Genomic DNA, 27,291 nt, shown 5'->3' with positions numbered 1-27,291 from the left:
TCGATGACTTTCTGCTGTTCAGCACCCACCTTGCAGACAATTGTGTCAGTGCAGGTAAGATGGTGACGGGCTAGAATGGGAGCAGGAGCTTACAGGTTGTGGTGGATAGATGACTAAAAACCAGGACAACAGGGCTAGCCATAGTGAAAGACCAGTTATAAATCTGTATCACTTGCATAGATCTCCATAGTTTGGGTTTCCCCAAGTTCTCTGCATTCTCTTGTGTAGTCATTCTTTTTGTTTCTGTGGTGTTTCCAGTACCTCTGAGACCACAGCAAATGTTTCTTATTACGTGCTCTTATTACATTGTATTTTCAGATGTTCAAGAGGACACGTGGTAAAGGTGTGTGGTGTCTGTAGGTGAAAAGAAAGATTGACAGTGGTCAAGAAAATGTGTTGAATTCTTAGTGCTCTACCTTGTTTTGTAGCAAACACTGTTGTCCCTAAAAAAGTATGTGTGGAACTTCATTAACAAAATTTCTTGCAAACTGCATCGATATATATATTGGGATATTAAGTACAGAAAGGAAAAAGCTGAGTATTACAAACTACTTCTCCAAGTGCAATTAAATCTCATATTAATCTGAATAGTATATAGACTTCTTGAATATTCAGCATAGTATTAGGCCTTATTGTGTCTATTTTCTTCTGATATTGCATGTTTAAGATCCACATTAAATTTGCTTATATAAGAAAGAGTTCTGAATTGTATGAAAGCATGACTGTACTGTCATATTGTATAGTTATTTGTGAGTTGCTTTAGAGAAGCTAGTGAGAAGAGTAGTAATAACAGATACTTTGATCTTGACTTAAGAAATGAGATTGCAGTGAGACTTGGTTTATGAATTTCCCTTGAATGGCTTTAGCCATTGGAGGTTGCCTTAGCCATTAGAGGTTGGATCTTTAGTTGTGAAGGAATGGGGGGAGGTTGTTCGGTGGCATATATAGATGTTGAGATGTTTTTCATGATACTACCTTAAATGCGCAGCCACACATGCAACACAGACCAAATTGTTCAGAGCTGCAGGAAATTCTTTGACGCTACTGGTAGTGATCGAGGCACCTAGTTACTTTATATATAGAGTACTGAAATGAGTTTCTATTCTAATTTTAGTAATTTCAAAAACTCACTTTTTATAAACTTGGAGACGTATGATAATACAATTTTGATTGAAATTGCATTGCTTTACCCAATATTTTATGGCAAAACTGACAGCTTGTTTATTTTTGTAACCTCGTAGGGACTTAAGTCACAACAGATTATATTCAATCAACACCAGTTCCTTGGATCACCTTCATAGTCTTCGGGAAGTGTAAGTTAATTTGTCTTAATTAAAAATAAATTGTTTGGGTATGGTAATTTTACAGCTGGGATAAGGGGCTGAAAAACAAAGATGTTTGCCGTTCTTCTGATACGCTACGTTAAGTGAAACGCGAATTAATTTCAGATTTTGGAGTGACATTGTTCAGCAGTTCAGCAAATCCAATTTATATACTTCTGATTGACATCAAAGCTGACTCTCCCTTTCTTAATATTAATAGGAAGCTGAACAACAATGAACTGGAGATCATTCCAAATCTGGGGCCTATCTCTACAAATATAACTCTTCTGTCTTTGTAAGTAGATTTTATTTTTCTTCCTAGTTAGTGGAACTAACTCTACAGTGTTAGTGGAAATATGTGTATTACAGAGATTAAAGTAAAATAACTGGAAATAGAGCAGCTTGTGGTTAGGAAGTTGATTATGTCATATTATATAGTAGGTTGTTTAAAATGTGTATAATTGAGCTTAATCCATGTAGGTTTTATGCTTCTCTCAGATACAAAGACTGCATTAGAATTAATCTATGTTGTGGTGGTGCCCAGAAGCCTCAGACCTGTTGTGCTAGGCACTGTACAAACATTAGCAAATTTATACAAACTTGTACAATGCAGACTTTAAAATAAGAATTATATTCTATTTTTATGCATCTTGGCTGAAATCCCAATTGTGTTAAATTGTGGCAAAATTCTATTAATTTGAACGGGGAAGATGGGGAAATCCCCCTCACCACACACCTTCAGGATAAGTGTCTAGGTTAAAAGATATTGTGCCAATATCTTAAATGCTTTTTGAGTCAAATTTTCCTGTGTGGTGTATAATTTTTACAGCTGCAGTAAGTACATATAACTGTGACACACATTCAATTATGTCTATGTTCATTGCTTTGTTTGAAATAAATTACTAGGTTATTTGGTGGGACATCTGTAATACAGGTATAAAGTTTAAAAAGTCATGTGGGGCCCCAGACTTTTTGGGCCTATAATTTTTTTTTTATTCTAAAAATATATATTTTTTTATTTTAATTCTTTATTTTAAAGGAAATCTTATTCCGGTGAATTTCACTTGAAAAAGTTTAATTTTCTTGGCCATCTAATTTCTCTAAGATGTTTGATGGAAATGCTAAAAAAAAGAAAAAAAGTTATTACCATACTGTTAATTAGAAAAAAGGTGTGTTTTTCATAGGTGGAATTTTGTTTTTATCAGTGAGAATCTAAAGGATTTAAAGCTAGTAAAATGTAGCCCTCTGGCCAAATCCTGCCCTTAAATACAAATTGCGAGTTACCTTTCTCAGGGATGCCTGAAGGGTTAAAACAATACAGTAAACTTTGGAAAGCTGTTCAATTAATTAAATTGATCACTATTCAATTGCTTACATCTGGTGATTTATAGGGGTTTGTTTTTACTCTAGGCCCAGGTCAGCTAAGTCAGCTGGTGCAGCCGCTGTGTCTGGACTGCTCTGTTTGAAAAAGAACTAAGTGACATTTGATACTGATGTGGTTTCTTACAGATCAAAATCAGAAAAGAATGAAAGGAAAAGCAGATGGTGTCTGACAAATAACTCCTGAATTTAAGCATATCATCTATTTCTATTTTGCATTAGCACTGGTGTTGTTTTTACATTGACATAGCACTCTGTAGTTTAATATCTCATTGATTTAAAAAAATACATTTTTATTTAACTCTTGATGCTCTTAAGGTTCTTATTACCATAAAGTTGGAAATGCTAACATAATGAAGTGTTTATAATCCTCTTGCCTTACTTCTGATGAGTACAAAGTTAAGAACTTGTCTTAACATCTCTACTCCATCCCATGGAAACTGAACTAGTTTAGATGAACCTAAAATTACCCCCTGCAGCTGTGAAAAGATTTTTGTTTTCTTTTGATAGAATAAATAAAAATCAGTCATTGCTGAATCGGTTGTTCCGTGTCCCTGAATCACTAGCTTAGTTTCATTTACCCACCTGGCCAAACACAGAGAAACCTTTGTTAGGTCTGTGCTCTGCACTATATACTGACATATAAAAGAGGGGAAAAAAGTCTTTCTAAAAGCTGTTATTATACTACCAGCGCAGTTAAAGTTGGGCTCGTTGGGTGCTGGCTTGTTCTCGTTCTGTTTTGAACTACTGGCATCCTTCTCTATGGTGTCAGGATATTACCAAATATGTTCAGTATGCCTCAACTGAGATTTAATATCTATTGTATGACCACTGTAGAGATTCATTGACTTTAACATGGTAGAAATTACTCTTTAAGCAATTTAAAGGTTCTACATTAACTTATGGATGTCCAGTGTATGATAGTTAAGACAGTTGTTTGTGCCACATCAAAATTGATCTATGTAGAAAGAACAGAAAACTAGAGAGTAGCGTTACATTTTTGAAGAAATAAAGCATCTTGTGACTTTGACAAAGGATTTCCTTTTAAACATCTCACAGATTAGAAATTGTCAGAAAGATGTCATCTCATTTTACAAAAAAGGGTATAAATAAAGAGGAATAAACAGTTATCTGGCATAAAAATATATGTAATATACTGGTATCGTGGATCAACAAATAGATCAATTTAATTGAACTTTTTAAAAAAATGAAAAAAGTATTCACATTGTTTTCTGTGGTGGATGTTATTTGGAGGGGTTGGATCAGACTGAGTCATCTGATGTATTAGAAAAATACTTCTGATGACTTTCTGCAGGGTTTTCAACTCATAAAAAAGGAGCTTGTGGAGCCTTTCCAAAACAAACTACTGTTTCCTTGTTAAGACTTTGTTCTGACTTGCAAGAAATAGCAGAAAAGAGGGTGCCAGTCTTCTGAAACTTTTTGATTACATTTCTTATGAGATACATATACATCTGTTCATTACTGTTGGTTGAAAAGCCAGTTGTTTTTTTGAAGGAGTCTTCAAGGAATGCTGTGGAAATGGCTCCCTCCTTGCCTGCCAAAATTTTTACTGTTGGAGAATGTCTCTTCTAAGAAGAGAAAAATTTTTACAGGTGCTTGTTGCTCACCTGTAGAGCTTTTGATTTTTACCTATTCCTTTGCAAGATGAGAAAAATTCCTGCAGAAGTTACACTGGTGATATGTCTATAGTGAATAATAATGCAGGTATCTCCACATTCCACTGTATTTCTAAATTCTTTGAGCAGTATAAACAAGCATGGGTGGATTATCACGTTATTGTAGTTTCCATTTCTGGAGCTACCTCATTTTCAGCTATCTGACTTATATTTATCTAGCTTAGATGTTTGCATGCTGCTGAATTATGCAGAATAAACATACCCAGAGCAACAGATGTTCCCAGTCTCATACTCAAAAGTCTGTTGGTAAAATTAAACAATGAGGCCAACATTTTGGCTTTTATGGATGGCAGTTGAGAGTTGAACACCATGGAAGAGGGGAGTGTCATGCAGGCACTCCCCCCCCCCCACACACGTGTGAGGAAATAGGCAAGCAAATGCAGGGGCACTCATTATGTGACTGGAAGCACATCTGTTGTTTTGTTTATGGGATGAGTGTGTGTTGTCACGTGGGCATGGGAGAGCTGCTGAGCCTCCTGGGGATCTGGAACTGGCTGTGAACTGAATGGGCTAAATCTCATCTGCAGGCCTTTGGTTGTGAATCTGTGATGGCTTCCCCAGCACTAACAAATGTAATACCTAATGGACAGAGCAAAGGGTGGGATTCATCTTTCCTACCATAAATATATGAAAATTTGGTATCTTAAGTACAAATTCGTCCCTGTAGACCTTCTTCAAGGTGAATGGAGGAAAGCGATCTCTTTCTGAAGTGACTTGGCTTTCCTAAAACAGGTCAGATGACTTGTCCTCTAAAGCCCATCTAGATACCTATTTTAGACTAGTTTTTAGATGTTAGGTTCCTTCCAAAATGCCCAGCAAATGTACTTGGGCATACCTGTCTTACTGTGATGTTATTTGTAGAGGTCTGATGGCATCTTTCAGCATGCCTGACCATTTAAGTTAACAATTTCCTACTGAAACTTCAGACTGTTGTTTTTGCTGAGGCACCCAGCCCTTTCCTCAGTCTTCTGTGAGAGAGGGTGGGAAGAGCGCTGTTTATCAAGGTAGAGACAGAGTTCAGCCATTTGAAAGAGCCAGCTCTCCAGTCAGAACAGTAGCTCTAGCCAGGCCACCAGGTCATCCCAAGAGGTGGACAATGCAAGCTTTTGGGGAGAATATGGGATTTAATGACCAATTACACAAATATGTGTAGTAATACATACTGTACATGATAATGTAGGTGTATTTATTTATCTATCCCTAAAATGTTAGGTGTTTCCTGATTTGCATTCCTGAAATGCTTGTAAAACCAGTGAAATTAATATGGAATTGCTTTAAAGGGCTGTAGTAGTTTTATATTAGAAAATTTTGCAGTTTTGTGAGGCAAAAAAGAATTTATTTCTACATATGTGGGTTGCTTTTATATCAAGTATAGAAATGGGCACTAATTCCCTAGTAAGAGAACATGCACAAATTTTGATGTTTCCTAAAGACTGCTGAGTTGGTCCCATTCTAATGACATTCCTTTTCCAAGACATACCAATCTTTCCCCACTTATCCTGAAAGTCTGCTAGAATCTGGGATGTTGATACATGAGAAGAGAACTAGCATTACGTTTTATGTCTGTCACTGTTGTAGAGTTTTGCACCTAATTTGAGTCTAGATCCCATACACTAAAACTCTGAAGAGTGGAAGTGATTTTTGACTTCTGTCTTTAAATATACTAGTTTAAAGGTAGTATATACTAAAATTCAATCAAATATACGTCAGTATGATCATTTTAGTGGTTGCAAGCTAGTGAAGTTTGAAAGCCTTCCTAGAATTTTTTCTCTGTGCCCAGAAAGTACAGATACAGTACTCTTTCACAGTTCCCTGGAAAATACCATAAAGTATCTCACCTCATGGCCGTTAAGGATACTCCTCCAAAAGTCTTGGTGTCTCTCTTGGGAGGAGATACGTAACTGGTATGAATAAAACAAACAAATGTTGTTTGTCAGTGTGACTCTTCTCTTTTAACTGAGATACATTTGAGATAAGTAGTGCTAGTTACATACATATCAGACTCAAGGTGTGGTTTTCAGCCAAGCCTGAGACTTAACTTTATTCAGTGTTGTCATTTTTGTGTGTGTATGCATGTGTGACATATGTTATATAAGATACATTTAGAAACATCTGTAGGGCTAGCCTGTAAGAGTTGGAGTGCATTAAATGCTCGAGAGATGATTTGGGTTAATAAACAACTACTTTGAGTGTACCAGCTTTAATTCCAAAGAACTGGAAACCTCCTAATAAACAGTGACTAAGGACCCTGAAAGATACTTGGGGTTATGATTTAACTGTTGTAAGGGAGAGCAGTGCTACTAAAGCTGAAGAAGTAGACAGGAACCAATAATTACAGTAACTTTGTAGAAAAGCATTGCATGATCTTTAACTGCCAAATATGTATGTTTGCATAGGGATTCTACTTTAAAACTCTTCAGAAAAAAAACCCCCTAATTTTAGTGTGATTAGTGTTTTGAAAGGGAGATGGACACATACTGATTTGCAAATGCTTCAACACCTAGACTTTGTTTAAGAATATACAGTTTAAATAAGAAACATATACTGCTTTACTTAAGGGATTTTTTAAAATATACACAAAACTATGGACACCATCCAGCATCCTCAGCATACCATATCCTTAAATCCTATGGAAAATGGCAGCAATCAGACTTTAGAGAGACAGAACAACCTTTACTGTAAGCATTAGAGTATTCTCCCTCCCCAACTGAACTTAATATTGTTTTTATCAAAATATATATGAGAACTAGAATTAATACAGAATAATAAGTTTATTATTTTCTACATCCAGGATATGTTATTTAATAATCATCTTGCTGTCTCTAGGGTCTAGGAAAGCCATACATGCCAAAATCCCCACTGCAATATAGCATGAAATTCCAGCCTTAGGCTAGCTTTAAGTGGTGGAATGTTTAAAATACATTTATGATTTTGCATTTTATTAAAGAAATTATTTTAAATAAAGCATTAATATATGTGGTGCAGGTGATTTAGCTGGAAATATTCTTGTAGCTTATAAAGACTGACCATGTTAGTCTAGAACCCCCCAAAATATTCAGTCGTACAAAAGCTGTAGTAGAAAATGCAAAGTTCATGGTGTTGAAATAAAAGGAACATTGATGATTTAAAATGCAATAATATTTTTTCAAGTTTTACATTAATACAATGTTTGTATTATGTTTGAACTTCACTTTTTTTTAAAGAATATGAAATCTGTCCATGAGAGGGGCATAGAATATGCGACATTGTACAGGTTTACACTAACAGTATTCTCTAGCTCCATCTGGACAGGGAGACTTTAAGGCAGTTGAAACAAAGAGTCCAATGGCCATTCCATTTTGATCTTTGAAATGATTAAAAAGGTTGCCGGCATTGAGTTTTCTTGAAATGTGCCTGCTTGTCTGTTATGTGCTGGACTGCATCGACAGGTCATTTTTCTAAGCACTTTTTATAGCCTTCAGTTTGTAATGTTTTTCTGTTGGTGTGGGCTGAATTTGAGTGCATTGGATTTGAAGACACATGCACTTGCGTGTCTTGGATGTTTAGAAAGGTAAACAAAGAATATTAACCAATAAGATTGGTCAAAAGATAAAATTAGACAAAAGGATGGGGAAGTAGTCCATCTTTGTTGTAGGGCTTACAAGTTTTCATGGTAAACAAAATGAATCCAACTTTAAATGTAGCTTTCTTATCAGCCCCTCTGAAAAGACTTTGACTATTTGATTATTAATCTCAGGCCTTTTGTTTTCTATGAGCACATTTGAGAAACTAACCTAAAAGCTGAAAGTTAGTGCTATACTGAAAGAAGTGGCAAGTCATTCTCTTCAAAGGAAAAAAAATAAATAACAAAATTATCAAAGCTATCAACAATGGTTTGTTAAAAGTACTTTTTTTGGTCACTGAAAATAAGCAAAAACCCAGAGAATGCCTTAAAAAGTTTATTTTTTTCAGATCCAGGGTGTAGCATGTTCTCTGAATGGGTCTTGTACTCGCTGCTTGTCTAACCCATGCAGTTGCAGTTGGCAATTCATTGGAGAAGAGGGTCTGTAAGTTTTAGCGTCTACCAGGCTTCATTAAAAATTCCTGATACTTTAAAAATAACTTAATCAGGAGAGCCAAGGTTTAGCTTTGTATCTTACTATGCTAGCTTCTTCCTGCTGTCTTGCTTAATTGCTCATTAATCCTGATTTCAGTCATCAGGAAAGTTTCTTCAGCGGACAGCATGCTTTGCTCCAATCTGAATAAAATCCAACTGATGAAAGACCCAGTTGCAACACGGTCGTTTCCTAAGATGTATAAAGCATTGTGCTATTAGACAGTAGAGACAGAGCTAAGTGTTGAGATACAAAACTTTAGTATGTGGAACTTACCATGTTGCAGTGTCATTATCTTTACTTCCAGGGTGAATGGGATTGGGATTGTTCATGCTGCCAGCACAGATACGTAATCTGAAAAAGGATTTTTCTTTATAGCTCTTAAAACTAAATAAACTAACTCTTAAGTTGAGAAGTGGCTTCTCATAGGTCTTTGTTAAACAAGATGCCTAACTTATGACCAAGTATTTGTTAATTCATCTGTTTTAGGCAGTTTCATTCTTCCTGCTTGCTTCCATTCTCCGTACCAGGAAGAACAAGATAAGATTATCCTCTCCTTTTCTGAGGAATAATAAAGCATATACTGGTCACTGATCTTCATTCTTGCTTAATAAATTCCTCTGTTTTCAGAATGATACTCCTCTGAAACTAGTTTGCACTGTTTCATTCTGTCCTTGATTAATCAACATATAAGTTAAATACCTACCTAACTTTACGTACAAAGGTAATAATGCTAGTACAGAAAGGTTGTGATTAATCCATTGTACTATGTATTGGTGATTTTATTTTAATATTGTATGTCCATTTCTGTTTAAAATATGGAAATACATGTTTAAATATGTTTTCAGATAATGGACCTTCTAGGTCATGCTTCAAATAGTTGTCTTGAAGTAAAATTCAATTCATTGAAGCAAACATATGTCATAGATTATATGTCTGTCCCAGCTGGCAATGTGACGATAAGAATGATGATTTACACTGTTTGGTAGTATCTTAATGAGGAAAACTCCTCCCAAATGCCTCTGTAAAAATGCATCTTTTCATGTAAGATTGTTTGGAAGAAGAAGTGTTTGGGGGAGATTGACTGGGGTAGGTATGAGAAACTTGCACCTTTGTCATCTCTCAATAGGCTGGAAATGGAAGCTGTGTAGAATCTGGAAGAACACCATCTCAGTTGACATTTAGAAAGCTGTAGTCACAAGGATGAAGTTTAGACACAACTCCTGAAAATGAAAGCTTACATTCAGTAAAAGTGGATGCCTTTCCCTTCTGCGTTTGCCAGAGAAAGTGGTATTGTGTGTTTATAAAGCCAACATCCTAAACTAAAGTCTGGCTCCCAATATTAAGAAAATTTTGGTCAAATATTTTAAATCCTTGTCATCTCTTCAGTTACCACTTTATTATGGGAAGGATTAAGAATTTGATGCTGCCTGGCAGAGTTTGTTTTGAAGAAAGATTGAAAAAAAAGGATAGAGGAATGCCAGACTGGGCTTCAGGCATAAGGCAAGTTGGAGAAAGTCCCAAAAATGAGTGGTGGTGAACCATGTGTGACTTGGGCTGAAGTTGTGAGCAAAAAGCTAGAGTAAAGAAACTTACTGGAATTAGTTTTTGCAGTCTTTGACATTTGGTGTGGAGAGTAAGAGGAAGTAAATGAAAGAATTTGAAAAGGAACCTGTCTTACTCAGACTTGCAGACATGGAAACAGGTTTTTATGGCAGTAGTTTAGACTGAATGATGCAAAAGGAAAGAAGTATCTAGAAACCTGGAGTTTGTTGTAGCAGACATATAAGGTAGTGAGAGCCTAGATGAATGCTTTTGCAATGAGAATGGAAAAGAATGCAAATTTTATGGCTATTTTCAGTGGAAAAATCTAGCATGATTTTCTGACCTACAGTGTTAAAAAGATTAATTAAAAGCAGTAATAATGGATCTGAAAAACAGAGAACAATATTCATGTGTGAGGAAATGGAAGAATTGTAGGAAATTTTACTAGGGAAAATTGTGCCAAGTTGTAGGGCATACAGTACAGCGAATGAGGGAAGTCAGAAAGGAATTAAGAGGTCAGGAATAAGCATCAGAGTTAGGGCGTAGAGAAACAGTTATTGCAATAGAGCAGTCAAATGCAATGACTGAGAGACAGACATGGGCCCCCCCGCCACGCCTCACTCCGGCTCTGAGGGAATTAGGAGTTGATAGGAGAAGATCCCTCTACTTCTTACTAGCAGTTGAGATGAGGAGTGGGTCTAGAAGAGTGCAAGTCTGAAGTCTGGGAAAAAGAAGCCTCCAAAAGAGAGGAATGGCCCTGTGGAAATGAAGGACAGATGTTTTTACTTAATGGGTCCACACGTTAGATTGAACATGTGATTTATAATATGGGTGGGCAGTATGCTGGGTTTAATCTAGCTGGCATGAACTCATAGCTGTGTAAGATTTTAGAATGGGCTAACAGTCACAGAGTACACCAGGTCCACAAAGGGCTATTATTCCTGCTGTTAGCCTCTGCTGAAATAGCTATGCCTTCATTGCTGCTGTTTACCCTAGCTAAAATAAAGTAGTGCGCTTAAACATTCACTTGGATATCACATGCTAAGTAATTTGTGATTTTTTTTTTTATTTTTTTATTTTTTTTGGCAAGGCCCAAAAGTTGAATTCGAACCAGACTCTAGAGTATCAAGAGAAGAGTTTGGAGAGATATTTTGATTAACTACATATTAGTGTTATGACTGGACTCGGGAAAGAATTGCTGTGAAAGTATCAAGTGTTTGGAAGCTTGCATTTGCCTCCATCTTCTTTTTGAGACCACCATCTCTGAGATATTTCACTCTGCATCTCTTCCTCTTTTCCCTGTTTATGTTTGGCTTGGGAATCAGTAAACCTTTGGTGTCAAGTTTTGGATGGAGACTTCATAGACTAAGGAGAGGATCTGAGTCTTGAGTTTGTACTTCGTGCCTATATACCACAAAAAATAAGCACACAAAATAAGACCTGAGACTGTGCTGATGTCTGGCCTGAAAGAGCAATGACAGACAGGAATCAGGGAATGAAGGAGAGCTTCAAAAGAAAGAGCCTCAAGGAATGTGAGGAGCCTGTGTGTGAACTAGGCAGCAGGCTTGCAGACTTACCAGTAGGACTGGAAGTGAGCCAGAATCTTGACTCTACTTCTGGCATCTGCTTCTCTGACATAGAAACATAAATATTTCAAGTGAAACTTCTATCTCTAACAGCTGTAAAGATTCACAAAACTGGAGGTTCTAATTCAATGCCTTGGTCTGCAGTTGGTTGTCTGATTGTGAGAAGTACGCATAGTGCAATTCCTATCAGGGGATTTTTGTAAGGGAAATGTTAAACTTGAAACCGTAATTGCAACATTTTAAATGACATAATTGTTCGTTACAGTCAGGCTAATTTTAGTAGGCAAATGAGTAGAAGTGGAAGAAAAAAAATACCGAAAGATCTTTTTTCTCCTTCTTTCTTGTCTTTAGGAGTTACTGAGCCTGTTTCCTGTAGTATGTACTCCTGAAACTTGTCCAGCCTCATTCTAAAAGCCACAAAACATGAGTCTTCCAGCAGTTTCTGAGGAAGTTTATTACAGTCTTGATCTTCCAACTCTTATTAGCAATTATGTTTTCTTTTTGTTAAATTTTCTTCCTCTCAGTGTCTTCACATTATTGTTTATTATGAGAGCTCCAAAGATTATAGAGCAGAAGACTTGGAGGAGTTTGGAGGAGGGGGGGGAAAAAAACGTAAGAAACAATAGCTGATATGACAGTATGACAAGAGTCATATGACACTGATGGGTGAATGGAAGAAATACAAGGAGTGGCAACCACAATGTCTGCTTTGCCTGTGCTCTGACATGGCTGCCTGCAAGCCAGCTCTAATCTGGAAGCCATGTAAACATGAGACCCCAAATATCTGTGAATCCTAGCGTCTTGGCTTGAACAGTGCTCAGTAATATCTAGACCTAGCAGAATATTTTTCGCATTGCACATCCTCTTAATCTCTAGCACTAGACTCCAGTATTATCTCATTAGCCTATTTGTAAAGCCAATCTAGTATACCCTGTCTGCCAGGGCTTAGTTTTTGAGGGGCAGGAGATAATGGTCTTAGCCCCAATCACACAGATTTTAAAACAGAGACACATTACATGGAACAACTTTGGAGAGCAGGCTGCACAGGCACACAGCTCTCCAAATGTGTCTTTATAGACAACTTCATTTTTTACTGGTTTGCTCCAACTCCAGACTCATGCATGCGTTCCTTGTCAAACTCATGGTGTAAGATAAAGCCAAGAGGTTCTCAAAAGATGACAGATGAAAATCTACTTGGAGTGAAGAGTTTTGCTTGGGAAGGAAGGCCAGGAACTTTATGTGCTGAGGTTCTGAATAGAGGTGAAAGACAGGATTTCAGATCTTAAGCTATTTCAGAGAGAACGCCTCCCTACTGTAGGGTCAAATCAATGAATTCATATTTTTCAGCTCTCATAGCTGTTTTTCTAAGATAGAAAACATTACGTATTGACAGTCTTATCAAGAGATACTTACTCATACCATCTCATATCTTAAAAAATGGCTTTCTTCAGCAAATGTGAAACACTGTGTCTAAGAGGTGGTAACTAGATCCTTAACAAGATGGATATGGAAGTTGCTATCCTGTTTTATATTTCCCCAGAGCCAGAGAAAATACAAGTCAATATGTCAGATATGCTGTAGCTGCTGTTTATATAGAGTGAATCTTGAGATCATGTTTGATTGGGCTGTCATAAATGTTTGGCCTCGTGGTGTGGTTGAAGTCATGAATGCTGGGATGGAAAGCTTGGGTTTTTCTCATACCCGTAATGAAAAACTGGTATTCTGTATTAAGTTGCTATTCACACAAGCGTGTGTAAAAACAATTACATCAGTCTACATGCACTCTATTGTTTTTGCTGCAAGTTAGGGTATAGGCATTCAAAAAGCAAAAGGCATATATTCAAACTCACGTCGATATTTTGGTGGTTTTATTTGTATTCCTCAGTGCTCCTGCTTTTTTAGCTGTAGCAGAGAAAGTTCTAAGGAGGTTGTAGTGTGTTGCTGTTTGTTGCGTATGAAGAAATTGAAATGTGCTTGGTCCGGGTGTGCTTCTGTGAGAACCTGATGTGCTGGTTCTCCTGTTGCAAGGGGATCTCTGATTGCCGTGATCTTCCCTGAAGGATCTGTAAAATGAAACCGGTACGGTATATGCAACTCTTTTGTCTGAGCTCAGTAACACCACTTGGCTGGAAAGCTTTTGCACAGAAGACAGACTTGAACTTAATTATGCCAAGAAAGAGGATACTGTTTGGTTCTGTCCTGATACATTAGATGGGCTTGCATTTTCAGACATGTCCTTCTTGACTAATTCTGAAAATAACTTGACAGTTATGAGGAAGTTGACATAGTTTTTATTTGATTTACTTAAGTGATGATTGTAAAGAAAAAATCAAATTAGAATTAAACATTCTAATTTTAATTAGGGCTGCGGCTTCAAATGGAATGGTTTGGCATGTTTTCAGCACCAGATAATCTCCTTTTAGCTGGGAGTTATTGAGTTTCAATTTTTTTGACAGGAAGACTGGATTCACAGGCTTGGACAATAAAAAGGGAAACATTTAGATATTTTTCATTTGAGTAGCTCCCACAAACATGAATAAGTAGAAAGGTACAGTGGGTGCCCATTTGATTTTCATTATGAGATGGAATAGAACTTTGAGGTATAGCTCTGTATCAGTAAATAAAAGAAGTTGATTTCTCCACACAAAGTGACTCTACAATCACCAAAAAACAAAAAACATTTCCCAAAACAAACAAGCTGCCTCTTTTTTTTTTTTTTTTAACTGGTCTGTGTCAGGTAATTTGCCAGTTAGTTTAAGTGCTAATCTGAAGGCTGTATAAGAGTTTTATTTGGTTCCATTAGGTCCAACTAAACTTTGTAATACAGGGGCTATTATCCTGCCAGTTGTAAGGAATTTCTGTTTTATGAAGCAATGCTGACACAAAGACAGCACTGTGAAAGCTGTGTCTATAACTGAACACTTTCACACTGCAATTTAGGAGGCGTGCAGTTCAGGAAATTGCTGGCTTCTGCTGGAGCACACTTTTACTGCAAGGAAAATTTTATTCGTCACTCAAGTAATTGGCAGTTTTAATACCTTGTTAGTAATTACCTTATAAACAAACTAATGCATAAAGGCAAGGCTCTATGACCTGTTATCTAACTCATAGTCTTATTTGGCCAGTGGAACTGACACATGGTGGTGGTGTTTGTTGTTGTTTTTTATTAAAGTAATTTGTTTCCATTTATTGTAAATACTTTCAGCTAAGAGTTAAAAAAAAAAAAAAATGCAGTGTACCTCTACCAGACAGCCTGAGGAATGAAACTTGATATGGAAAAAGAGCAGCGTTGGAGGGGCTGCAAGATCACTTACCCATTCCCACATGTGGTCGAAAGGGCCATTAATCTAACTTCTGGTTCAGTTTTTGAGACAGGATTTTTTGTCTTGAGTAGTAGTTGTATTCCCCTCCCCCCTCGCCCCCGCCTTTGTGTACATGAGGGTTGCCCATGCTATCCTAAATCTGTGGCTTTGTTGATCCGAAGCAAGTATTTCCAATAAAGGCAAACGCATTTCAGAAGCAATGTTCTTTTTTCATAGTTCTACCTGAAACTGCCTTTGCCTGCAATTTCTAGAAGCTGGGGAGAGCTCCTAAATATTGATCATTCATCATACTAGGTATAGGATGTATCACAGCAGAACTGACTTGAACTTGACAAGGTAACAGAATCATTTAGGGCTACATTCATTTAATAAGTGATGATCTGTTTTCCCTTATGTGCCATTAGCCCCAGCTGAATAGTCGTGTTGATGTTGCTGATGTGTGTGCATGATCCTGTACATTATGCAAGTAGAATGGAAAGCCTGGGAGGCTGCTGGGTATGAACATGAAATACGATGGCTGCAAAAAAGCACGTTTCATTGGAAAAAGAAAAAGGGGTATTATTGCTAGTAGTAGATGAAGATATCCATATCTTCAAACTGTTGCAAAGTTTTTGTTATGGAATAGTGTTATGCCTTAGTTGAAGTTTGAGCATGCATGAAGTCCAGAGCCTCTGTAATGAGCTGTAATAAGCATGAATTTTATTCTTTGCCAACAAACAAGTAAAACCTGTAGGATGAAGTACTAGGTCTAATTTCAAAATACAAAGAATGTCTTTCTGAGGGGGGCACACTGTCATGCATATTTTCTAATCTAGCTCTGTTTTTATGGAAATTCAGACTAATTTTCATGCTGTAGCTTTTTTTTTTAATGAAGTAAAATATCTAGCTACTGTGATACAAGTTTGGTTAAAATAGAAAAAAAAAGGCTAATCTGATTTCATTGCAATGCTGTGACATGCTAATCAATACAAATACCAGCTATTTCTGCAGTTCAGAAACAGGTGATCATGGAGTTTTACTTCTTCTTTTAAAAGCTATGAATTACAGTAACTGGATTATAATGCAAATTGTTTCTTTGTGTCTGCTGGGAATTTTTTTTTTTAAGAAATGCTGATACATCTATTTACAGCATTAGGATTTGCAACTTGGGATGGCTAGAAATGAATGTTTTGCTTAGAGATATACTGTATTGTATTTCTTGAAGAAAAAATTATTTTCAAATAGGGGAATTAAGAACTAATTTTTGTCAGAGTGACATGTAGTTAACGTGTTTACTCTGGAAACGACAGTCATCTAACTATTGTCCTTAAATTTCAGGCCCAGCAACAAGATTGTCAACATCTTGTTTGAACATCTGAAACCATTTCAGAGTCTAGAAACTTTGGACCTAAGCAACAACAACATATCAGAGCTAAAAATATCATCATTTCCTTTTTTACAACTCAAGTATCTGTAAGTAAAGCTTGGTGTTATATTTTTTCAGGTTACTTTCAAAAACTTGTTGAGAAACTTAAACTGGTAGCTGTTTGTTGAAGGACTAGGAATTTTTCAATTAGATGCTCATATTAAATATTTATTCCCACTTTCACCTCTTAGGTATAATATAAATTGCTAGCTTGAATACATCAGTTGTTGCAGTGAGATGTTTTGGTTCATAGAAAGTGAAAATCAATATCTTGAGATGAAACAAATAGATGTATCTTTTGCGATTAATAATTAGGTAACAAAATAAACCTAATTTCCCTGTGGTTGGTTCCATCTTGAGTTATGTGGAGCTCTGTGGACTTTCTGAATCATCCCTTAATCCTTATTCAATAATCCTGTAATGGCAGAGCTATACTGAGTTGAAAATAAAGTAACGGGGTTGCAACATCCTATACTTTGACAGCATACTGTCTTATGCCAGTAACATGCTCCTGCAGAGTAGAGCAAAATTTTGGTGTTGAAATACCATTTGACTATAGGCTGAGCTGTCAAGAGCTCTAATTAATGCGATAAATGAAATTCCATTTATCAGAGGATAGGCAGCATAAGAGCTTTGTATTTTACTACTTGGTATTAAAAATTTATTAAATAACTGTGAATTTAACCTTCTAGACATTGTTTTAACAGGTACATTAACAGTAACCGAATAACCTCCATGGAGCCTGGTACCTTTGACAATTTGTCTAGCACACTTCAAGTATTGAAACTGAACAGGAACAAAATTTCAGCAATCCCTCAAAAGATGTTTAAACTCTCCCATCTGCAGCACCTGTAAGTGCAACCCACAACTGTTGTGTGACTAATTGTTTTCAGGTTTTCCAGTGCTTGAACTTTAGCCTTTAATTTAATGAGAGGCAGAGTGAGACAGACACAGAAAACATATTACTACCACCCTTACTAACTCCAGCTTTATACTGAACAAAAATAGTCTTATATTGGTGAGTTGTGAATAGTCTTTGTGTTAAAATTACATTTGCCTATTAAAAGAAAAAAAAGACAAGGCTGGAAAAGGGGTAACTGCAGTTTTCCTGTAAGGAGACATTTGAGAAAATACTAAGTGAAGTAAATTTATATGTTTTGGAGACTAGATCAGTCTCTGTGCATTTTTGTTTTCATGATTACAGCAAATGAAGGGAAAGAATTTATTTCAGAGAGTATGACAGTAAGCAATATGTTCAAGTAAACAGACCTCAGTCATCTTCACTGACACAATGTTGTCTAATATTTGTTAATTGTTGTGTAATTTGTTGTTAATATTTTATGTAATAAAAATAGATAAAACTATTGAATATGAAGGAGACTCAGAAAGGTGTGTGTGTGTTTGTTTAATTTCAAGAGTGCAAAAAGTTTACAAGATGGGCTAGGATAGGACTTTGTCAAATCCTTAATTATTTTCTCGATCAGATAGCAAAGAGTTAAAATGATGAAGTCTCTTAGATTAACTTTGAAAGTAAAAGATATGCGATAAAAACAGTAAAGTAGTAGAATACTTGACATACTTGGAAACAGTGACTTGTGTCCTGTACACAAATGCAAGAAAAGTTTGCCTCAAGCCTTAGCAATAGACCATGAGAACGGTCATACAAAGCTCAAAATTTGTTAATGAGCTCAGTAGACTTTCTTCTCTTCAGATCATGCAGAGATTTTAAAAGTTGATTATGTTCTTACCTACAGAAGTTCTGCTAATTGACAACCAAATCTGTAGGCAAATCTAGTTATGTTAGACAGTTGATTTACAGTGAAGGCAAAAGAAAATATTATCCTCTGGGAAGAAGTGTTCAGGGGAGGAGTGGGAAGAACTACAGGCTATTCTTACCAAATGTGCTTTACAGCTTTTGCACATCTAAGCACAGGAGAAGAGTAGGGTAGAAGGTATCAGGCTACCAAAGGGGAAAGCTGAATTCTTACAAAGCTGAAAGTCTGAAAAACAATCATGATATAAATATGGAGAGGGAAAGATTTATCTCTTTAGTTCCCTGGGGGAAGTAAGTTTTAGGAGGAGAGAATTCTTTTTGGTTTGGTATGATGCAGATTGATAGATCAAAGGTCTTTTTGAAGCGGCAAACGATCTCTCATTGTCCTATGAGGTCCTTCTCTTGGTACTGTCTAATCCCATCTCTGCATAGTATATATAAATTTTTGCTAATAAACATAACTGTTAATTTAGCAAATGGTAACTAGTTTAAAATTACTATTATAAAAACAGTTAACAGTGTTCCTTGTGCCTACATGAGAGAAGACTTCCCCTTTTAAAGGGCTCAGAAACCTGCTTAGGGTTGGTACAGGTGTTGGAGCTGAGGAGGACCAATGATAAGAAAGTGTTGTGAAGAGCAAAAAAGTATAATGTATCAGTGAGTGGTGCTGTCACTGCAGCTTACCCTCCAACTATGCCTTATAACTGCTCCCCTCCAGGATACATTTGAGTCCCAGCTCTGAACTACAAGGTGTGTGTAGGGGGCGGTGGCGGGGAGTGTAGCAGCAGTAGGGTGAGTGCCAAGACCACTTTAGAAAGCAAGGAACAATTCATAACTAGTTGTGGGGAATGAGGAAGAATGTGTAAGGAATGCTTGACTCCTGATGAAAAAGGAGAATGATTACCCAGCATAGGATATTTACTTTTAGCTTGTTATCCGCTACTAAAAACTTTAACGTTTTCTTTCTGACTGGTTATTCATTGGAGTTACTAGCCAAAATTAATAGCTGTACTGCTGGATAAATACGAAGAACTTGCTTTTACTCTTTATTTTGAGACTAGGGCTAATAATTCCATTCTAGATTCTTTAAACTTGAAAATCAAAAAATTACCAAGTACTTGTCCTCATTATCCAAAATACCAAAGGTCTAAGCACGGTTAAACATAATGTATTACAGTAATATGTTTGAATTTTATTATATCTTGTCTCTGTTTTATGTGCAGCATAGCTATTTAAATAAGGCTTATTTCCAGAGAGTGAAGAAAGGTTGTTGGCATGCGGGTAAATTTACTCTGCTTTAACTGTAAAATTTATTGATGCAGGGAGCTGAATCGCAACAAAATAAAAAAAATAGATGGGCTTACTTTCCAAGGACTTCCAGCTTTGAAATCATTAAAACTGCAGAGAAATGGGGTTACTAGGCTCATGGATGGCGCCTTCTGGGGATTAACCAACATGGAAGTCTTGTAAGTGTAAACTTTCATATATTTTGCAATTTGGTAGAATTGCACAGAGTGAACAGAATTGCATGATAAAATTTAAAGGTGTTTTTGAATTAAGTTATTCTGGCATGGTTTGAAAAGCAGCAAACATTAATAAGTGAATGGTGAAAAAGCACATTCTGAATGCATGCATACAACTGTAAGTGTAAGCAGAGTTTGCGGCTATGTAGCCAGTAGCATGAAGTTAGATGTAGACATGCATTTCACTGAGTTTCTGAACCTTACGTCTTTTGTCTGTTTGTCTGTGTTTGTGTATATGTAGGCAGCTGGACCATAACAACTTAACAGAGGTAACCAAAGGCTGGCTTTATGGCTTGCTGATGCTGCAGCAACTCCATCTCAGCCAAAATGCCATCAGCAGGATCAGTCCTGATGCCTGGGAATTTTGCCAAAAACTCAGTGAGCTGTGAGTAGCTTTTATTCTATTCCAGTTTTGAAAGCAGGGTACATGCCAAAGCATGAGCTTCTTACCACTGATCTGTGAATTTTTCATAACAAAGTTTCCAAGGTGACAACTTTTTTGTGTGTGAGACAGTTACATTTTGTTGAAAGAAGCTGAAGCCAACTGTGACTGCTTCATTTTGCTGTGGCAGTTGTACTAAAGCTTTGACACAGTCATTTTCAAATGAAAGAAGTCCATTCTGCAGTAATTTGTGAATTATGGGAAATAATTCACAAGTTATATAATCAAAAATTGTGTAGTAGGTTTTGTGATAGTTGTAATGGAAAGAATTTTTCCCCCAACTAAAAATTCACCAGGGTTGAACTGAGTAATAAACACTGCAGCATAAACATTAAAACACATTTTTCCTTGAACTTGCAGAGATTTGACGTTCAATCATTTAGCAAGGTTAGATGATTCAAGCTTTGTTGGTTTAAGCCTACTAGTTGGACTGTACATTGGAAACAACAAAGTAAACTACATTGCTGATTGTGCCTTCCGGGGACTTTCCAGTCTACAAACTTTGTAAGTTGACAGAACTTGATTTTTAAGGTCTAACATTTTCATTTTTTCTCATGGAAACATGTAACTACAAAACCTTGTGTTAAATTTCCCAGATGAGCATATGTTTTGCTTTCAGTAAGACTTTTTTCCAGAGCATTTGGGAGAAGGAAGACTTCATTTTGCTTTTAAGTCTGTGTACAAGTTTACATCTCTGGAAATGTCATCCTTCTGTTCTTAACCATCATTTTAGCTGTGTAATGGGCATCACTAAAGGAATCCCTGAGAGGAAAAAATAATTTGATAGATGATGGTAAATATGATACAAACTTTCAGTGGCATTGTCATCGGAAAGGCATGCCACCCTGTGAAGGTAGCAGGCAGCAGTGCTACCTGCAGCTGTAGGGGTCTGGATCATAGTTATGTCTTAGCTGAATCAAAGTTTTCCATTATGGTCGAAATAAGAAGACAGAACTCTAACACTGAAGTTTTATAATGGATGCTGACGGTTTTCCTGACTGAGCAAGTGTTTTAAATATTTAAGCATTTTTGTAAAATGTGTGCCGTAAGGAAAAGATGAAAAAGAAGTGAAGGAATCTAAAAATATTTAGCTTTGTTAAAATGTTCCAATTGCATATCAATGACCCATCTGTTAACCAGATGAATGACATGATCACTTTTTCTTCCAGGCTTTGAAAAGGTTGTTAGCATTATACTTTTAGGGTTTTATTCACATACTCGCACCTTGGGCATCTAGCTAAAATGCAGTTCAGAGAGTCATATGCTACATTCATTAAGCGTACAGAAGAGACATGAAGGCCATCAAGAGAAGAAGTCAGAGACTTGCATGAAGTGTCTGAGTTTACAGAGTGGGAACTACCCTGTTGATTGTTTTCACAAATATCTCCAGTCTCTTTGTGTTTCACAGATAATTAAGCTTATGTTGTGGATGCGCTAGGATTTTAAAATGATTCCCATAATACAAGAATAGATATTTAGTAATAAAAACTTGCAAAAGCATTTTGTTTTGAAGGAGCAACAATTGATCCCCTCCCTTCCTGTCATTCTCCTTCTCTTATGATATTCCTGTATCCAAATATCTTTGCAGGGTTTGTGTGTGTTTGTTTTCTAAAGATTCTTAAACTTGTTGTTCTTGTGATCTTTTTAAGTATCAGTGGAAAGAGTATCCAGTAGATAATCTTCAAACTTTCCCAGTAAAAACTGCAGTGAAATAGCCTCTCTTAAAATAATGCTACGGAAGAGCTATCTTAGGAACTGTTTTAAACATCAGGTGCAGCTTTATGTAGCTGGTTCTTTTTAATGGCTCTTGTGGCTTGATTTTTTTTCCTATGTTTAAACAGAGATCTGAAAAATAACGAAATATCATGGACTATTGAAGACATGAACGGTGCCTTCTCTGGCCTGGATAAACTTAAGAAGCTGTGAGTATGGCTACAGTAATTGTATTTCATCGTTCCTTGAACAATTCAGTATTGGATTTGGCTTATACCTGTTGCAAGGGACAAGCCCAACACTTATGATGTTATATTTTCCATAGCTAAGATGTTTTTTCTCTGTTACCATTTTGTTCTTGATAAAATTCCATTCTATTCTGTGAACATTTTAAAATTCTATTTATTCTATAAAGTGTTTGTATTCTATAAAAGAAATTCCAGCTTTTTCTAGTCGAACTAATCTGAAATATATATTCAAATTTTAAATATTACTAATATAGAGACTGATCTTGTTTATGGAAACCTTTTACAAAGAACGAGGGTTTCTCATAATAGGAATTGATGGTAAGTTTACTGGCAAATATTACGAAGGACTAGTGACAGGGATAGTCTTTGGTAAAGTAATGCAGCTTGCAGTGGAAGTGAATTCATTGTAGTGAAAAGATACCATTTTCAAATGCACATCTATGAAATAAAAAGATGCTTATGTTTATACATTTAGAATAATCCTTATCACTGAACTGTGCACATTAAACACCTTTGGAAATCATTCTAGTGACTGAAGTGGAATAAACAGGTGTATTTTAGAGGTGAGATATTTCACTGCAGTGGGGAAGGTTGAATGGTGAACATTTCTAAACTGTGACTAATAAATGCCAAAAATGCAGTTCTTTGTTATTTTCTTCCTAGGTCCAAAATTCCCCCATCTTATTGCATCTGTTTTGCATTGTGCATTTATATTTTTCAGGATACTACAAGGAAACAGGATTAGATCTATTACAAAGAAAGCATTTTCTGGTTTGGATGCACTTGAACACCTGTAAGTAGTAGAAATTCACATTTAACCCAGCATTGGAAAAAGTGAATTTTGATACTGGCTGAAACAAAAGTAGGACTAACAAGCTTTGCTCGTGACTGAGTGGGACACACCTTGGCTGATGTGGTGTTGTTAACAAGATTCTTTTATTTTGGAGTTATACTGAACGTGAATTTTGGAGTTAAAGTATTATATATATATAAAGCATGCTATAAAATTATTTAATACTGTCTCATTGGTTATTGAGCTAGGGAATCCTTTGTATATAACTAATGTAACAAACTATTGTTTGAGTCTTCATGTTAAATGCATCAGGTTAATAAATTATTCTTTCCTCCTCTAATACTCTTTTTTTTTTTTTCTAGAGATCTAAGTAACAATGCAATCATGTCAGTTCAAGGAAATGCATTTTTGCAAATGAAGAAACTTAAAGAATTGTAAGTTTATTTCTAAAAACATCACTTCAAATATAATATGTATCCATATATTTATTGTATATGTATAGGTTTACATGATGTTTTATATATGTTTATATACATATAGTGTGTGTATGTATATATTTTTAAAAGCCTTGTAAGATGTTTCCTGATGCAGTGGTAAATTCTCATTGTAGTATCTCTGAAGTCGTATAATAAAGGTATGTTAATGGGTTTTTTATTTTCATGTGATGACTTTATTTAAGTGAGATAGCACAGGATGGGAGGTGTTCATTTTCTGCTACATTTGGTCTCTAGGGTCCTCAGTTTAAATTGGCTGATCCTTAATAGATAATAGATAAAGGAGACTTTGATGTAATGTCCTATAATATGAGCAGTGCTATAACTGAGCTACAGCTTACTGGACCAGTGAAATGTAGTACCGTAATTCTTTTGTAAAGACCTGGTTGTCAGTGCTTATAATTGGGTCCTTCTATCCTGCAGTAGCAAAGGGGCAAATTGTCAGAGAAGTCGTGAAGCGGTCACCAGGAAGAATGTACTCTTTTAGTGTTTTTTTGTTTTGTTTTTTGTCCTTTCACCCATTTCCCCAGTTCATCAATGCATTAGATTTTAGAGCTAAGTTTTGCTGAAGGGGAAAAAGCCATCATTGTTCACTGTGTTTTGAGCACAGCTCATTCTTTCTTTTGCATATATCTCATTTCTCCCCTATTCATATCAGCCTTTCCTTGTCTGGTCTGTTGTCCTGATCTGCTTTATTGTATAATTTGGCAGCAAGCTAAAGAATAATAAAAAGATGCTATTACGAATAGAAGCTACTTGGAGCTTGTCTAGAGCTTTTTAGTTGTGTTTTCTAGTCTCCTGTCCTTGGTCACCTGGGCAGTTGGTTATCTGCTTCATCTTATGGTATTAAGTAGTGTTGGGTGCCATAGAGAAAGCCTTCCTTCCAAATTTGGTTCATTCAAAGATTTCAGTTTGACATCATCTTTATCTTTGCATAGTTCCAACTGCTATAGAAGGCAGCAGCCATGCACTTACCCCTAGCCATGTACTGTCTGCCTTTCCTCTTCCTTGAGCTGGATCTGAAAATATGACAAATAATGCATCAGGATAGCTAAAAGTGCTCTGGTCTCTCTGTCTTCTAAGGATAACAAGAATGCCCTTAGCACTTCAGTGAAAGATGATCTGTTTCATCTAGATGTGAAAAAGTGAGCTGGCATCCATAGGCCTTATCCGTGCAGTGCTGATGTGAAAAGAGAGCACAGAGCTTCTCTTCCTTTTCTGCAGGAAATGTTGAAGAATTTTTGTGCTAATTGGTGTGTCTTCATTTATGACTAAAGATGTTTCTCTCCCTGGATCCATTATTTTTGCTTTTCCTCCAAGAACAGATAACATTGCAAACTTTGAAGAGAGGAGTTTTATTACTTAACTTAATTAGTTTTTTTTAAGGTGATTCTGAGTTTTAATCTAAAACTGAGAACTCTTCCTGCTCCAACTCCTGATTCAGTGTGCTTCACAGAACATCCCTTTGGTTTCTTCACAGTTTTTTTTTTCCCTCTATGAATGTAGGTATTCACAAAGGTTAGGTGAACTGATAATTAGTTCTGCACTTGTTACAGCAGTGCTGAGTATTGCTTGTCTTCCCCCCGCCTCGCCCCCTCCCCATTTTAAATACCTTCCCCAATATAAATTCTGACCGAAGTCGAAATGAGGGGATGAAATTGTCTCAAAATTGTTTTCTTGCAAAGCTTTATCTCTCAGAGCTCCTCCCTTCTGGACTGTTCCCCTAAGTGCCCATTCTGCGTGTCCCACTGCTGTTTGCTGTTTTGTAACTAATGCAGTACAAACTTGGCCAACTGCTTGGACTCATAGATACGACAGAAACTGAGAGTAAAGATTAAACACTTCTGCTTTGTAAAATTTAAAGTTCTGACAATGGTGTCATCCCATGTGTGCTAAGTAACATTGGTTTCTTTCTGTAATAATTTATTAATTTATTTAAGTTAAAATTTAACTTTATACAATTGACTCGTAGTGCTTGTATGGATCTATATTACAAACAGAAAAGCAAGCAAACAAGTGTTCAATGTGTAATTGCTTTTTCTTAGGCACTTAAACACATCGAGTCTCTTGTGTGACTGCCAGTTAAAATGGCTCCCACAGTGGCTGTCAGAGAACAACTTCCAGAGCTTTGTAAATGCCAGTTGTGCCCATCCTCAGCTGCTAAAAGGCAGAAGTATTTTTTCCGTCAGCTTAGACGGGTTTGTCTGTGGTGAGTGGTAACCCCTATTCCTTATTCCATAGAACAAATTTGCTGAATGGATTGCTTTTGTAGTGTTTTCTTTGGTATGTTGTGATTTCTCTAACAAAATGGAGAGGATTTAATATTTGTTAACATTTGCTTCTCTGTTCCCAAACTTTGATGTAGAAGCTTGTGGCTTCATACAAGATGGGGAGCGACGTTTTCTTTATTATTTCATGTACAGCTTGCTTACACAGTATACAACATGGTGTGCAGAGCAAGCTCAGCAGTTTGTGGTGGTAAATGTGTACGCTTTTAGGTTTAAAATATGGATATTGTTTAGATAACTATCATTTTTAAAGGAAACATGTTTTGGCAAACTTAAGCCATTTTTGGTTTTGATTATTTGTAAATTACTTTCATACTTCATAAGAGTTGAGATCTTCCAAGGCTGAGAAAATACGGAGGTAAAATAGCCATACTGGCCTCAGCTCTGTCCTTTCTCTGTGTGCACTTGTTGTCTACTTTAAAAATGATTGGGAACACCTAAGTTATTGTCTGTTTTACTTGAACTGTATTTTAAAACATAAAATTTCCACAGTTATGTTACCAACATTTTGCATTTCAATAGGCCAGAAAGTGAATCATAAGACAATATTTTTACTTTAAGGCTTTGCATTGTAAATCCTCAAGGGAAGAACTTGTCCCTCATGAATCTGAGGTGATAGCATGCGTTTTGAAAGCAAGCAGGAGACAGGAGGGAGACATCCTGAAATTGTTAATGGAAAGCAATGTTAGGCAAGAGTTCCATATCTGTGAACCTAAAATATAGAAAATTCGTATCATTTATGCTTTCTAAAACTGTCTTTCAAGCTGAAACAAACCATGAGACATGTCCATACCAAAGGTAACTCTGTGGAAAGAATAAATAGATGCTTTTGTGACCTGTCTTAATTATTTAAATTTAGCACAATAATGCTAAAATAGTACCATTTAGGTGATGAATAGCTCATTTTTCATTATACAATTGTTAAGTGGCTTCTGCAGAATGAGAAATATATTCCTCAAAAGAGAGCGAGTGTGTGCATGCATGTGCATGCGTGTTTGTGATATATCTGTATATATGTGTCTGTGTGATACATGTATTGAAACCCTCCCTCCCCTCTCCCCCCAAAAGACATTGCCAGGTTTATCCTGAAATGTTCTTCTATATTCTGTAACATCCAGTTATTTAACTGATCTTCTCATTCCCCCTAAGAATAACTAAAATTTTAAAATATTTTATTATTCTATTGATAATACAACTAAAACAAAGCGTGTTCAGCACTCTTTTCACCGGGGTAACTTAAATACGTTTTAGTTTATTTTACTTTAACTGTCAGCTTGTTGTGCAAGTGATATGATTTGTGTTGGAGGACTTAACACAGAGGTTTGAAGCAGGAAAACTAACCAGCCTAGGAGATTCTTAAGGCCCACACCTACAGTCCCAGGTCAGGGGATCCACGTTGCTGTGTAAGTAGAGCTCAGCTCCAGACTTGCAAACTGTTCTGTAGGCAGCTCAAGTTCAGGTGAGCTCCACCTCTCTCTGTGTGTCTCTCTCTCTGTCTCTCTCTGTCTCTCTCTGTCTCTCTCTGTCTCTCTCTGTCTCTCTCTGTCTCTCTCTGTCTCTCTCTGTCTCTCTCTGTCTCTCTCTGTCTCTCTCTGTCTCTCTCTGTCTCTCTCTGTCTCTCTCTGTCTCTCTCTGTCTCTCTCTGTCTCTCTCTGTCTCTCTCT

At 36.5% G+C, this 27,291-nt stretch overlaps 1 protein-coding gene across 1 annotated transcript in view; it reads left to right on the top strand.

Annotated features, from left to right (window-relative positions):
* Positions 1 to 27,291, top strand: part of LRIG3 (leucine rich repeats and immunoglobulin like domains 3) — a 44,708-nt gene that overhangs the window by 6,908 nt on the left and 10,509 nt on the right. The window contains exons 2-12 of the mRNA XM_064508315.1: positions 1,242 to 1,313; positions 1,543 to 1,617; positions 16,265 to 16,399; positions 17,060 to 17,203; positions 19,449 to 19,592; positions 19,891 to 20,034; positions 20,452 to 20,595; positions 21,933 to 22,013; positions 22,774 to 22,845; positions 23,208 to 23,279; positions 25,385 to 25,548. Coding sequence (XP_064364385.1) covers positions 1,242 to 1,313; positions 1,543 to 1,617; positions 16,265 to 16,399; positions 17,060 to 17,203; positions 19,449 to 19,592; positions 19,891 to 20,034; positions 20,452 to 20,595; positions 21,933 to 22,013; positions 22,774 to 22,845; positions 23,208 to 23,279; positions 25,385 to 25,548 — 1,247 coding nt within the window. The remainder of the gene's footprint in view (positions 1 to 1,241; positions 1,314 to 1,542; positions 1,618 to 16,264; positions 16,400 to 17,059; positions 17,204 to 19,448; positions 19,593 to 19,890; positions 20,035 to 20,451; positions 20,596 to 21,932; positions 22,014 to 22,773; positions 22,846 to 23,207; positions 23,280 to 25,384; positions 25,549 to 27,291) is intronic.

The sequence above is a fragment of the Dromaius novaehollandiae genome, chromosome 1 (assembly GCF_036370855.1).
Source record: "Dromaius novaehollandiae isolate bDroNov1 chromosome 1, bDroNov1.hap1, whole genome shotgun sequence".
NCBI lineage: Eukaryota > Metazoa > Chordata > Aves > Casuariiformes > Dromaiidae > Dromaius > Dromaius novaehollandiae.
This window is presented reverse-complemented; position numbering and strand designations above follow the sequence as displayed.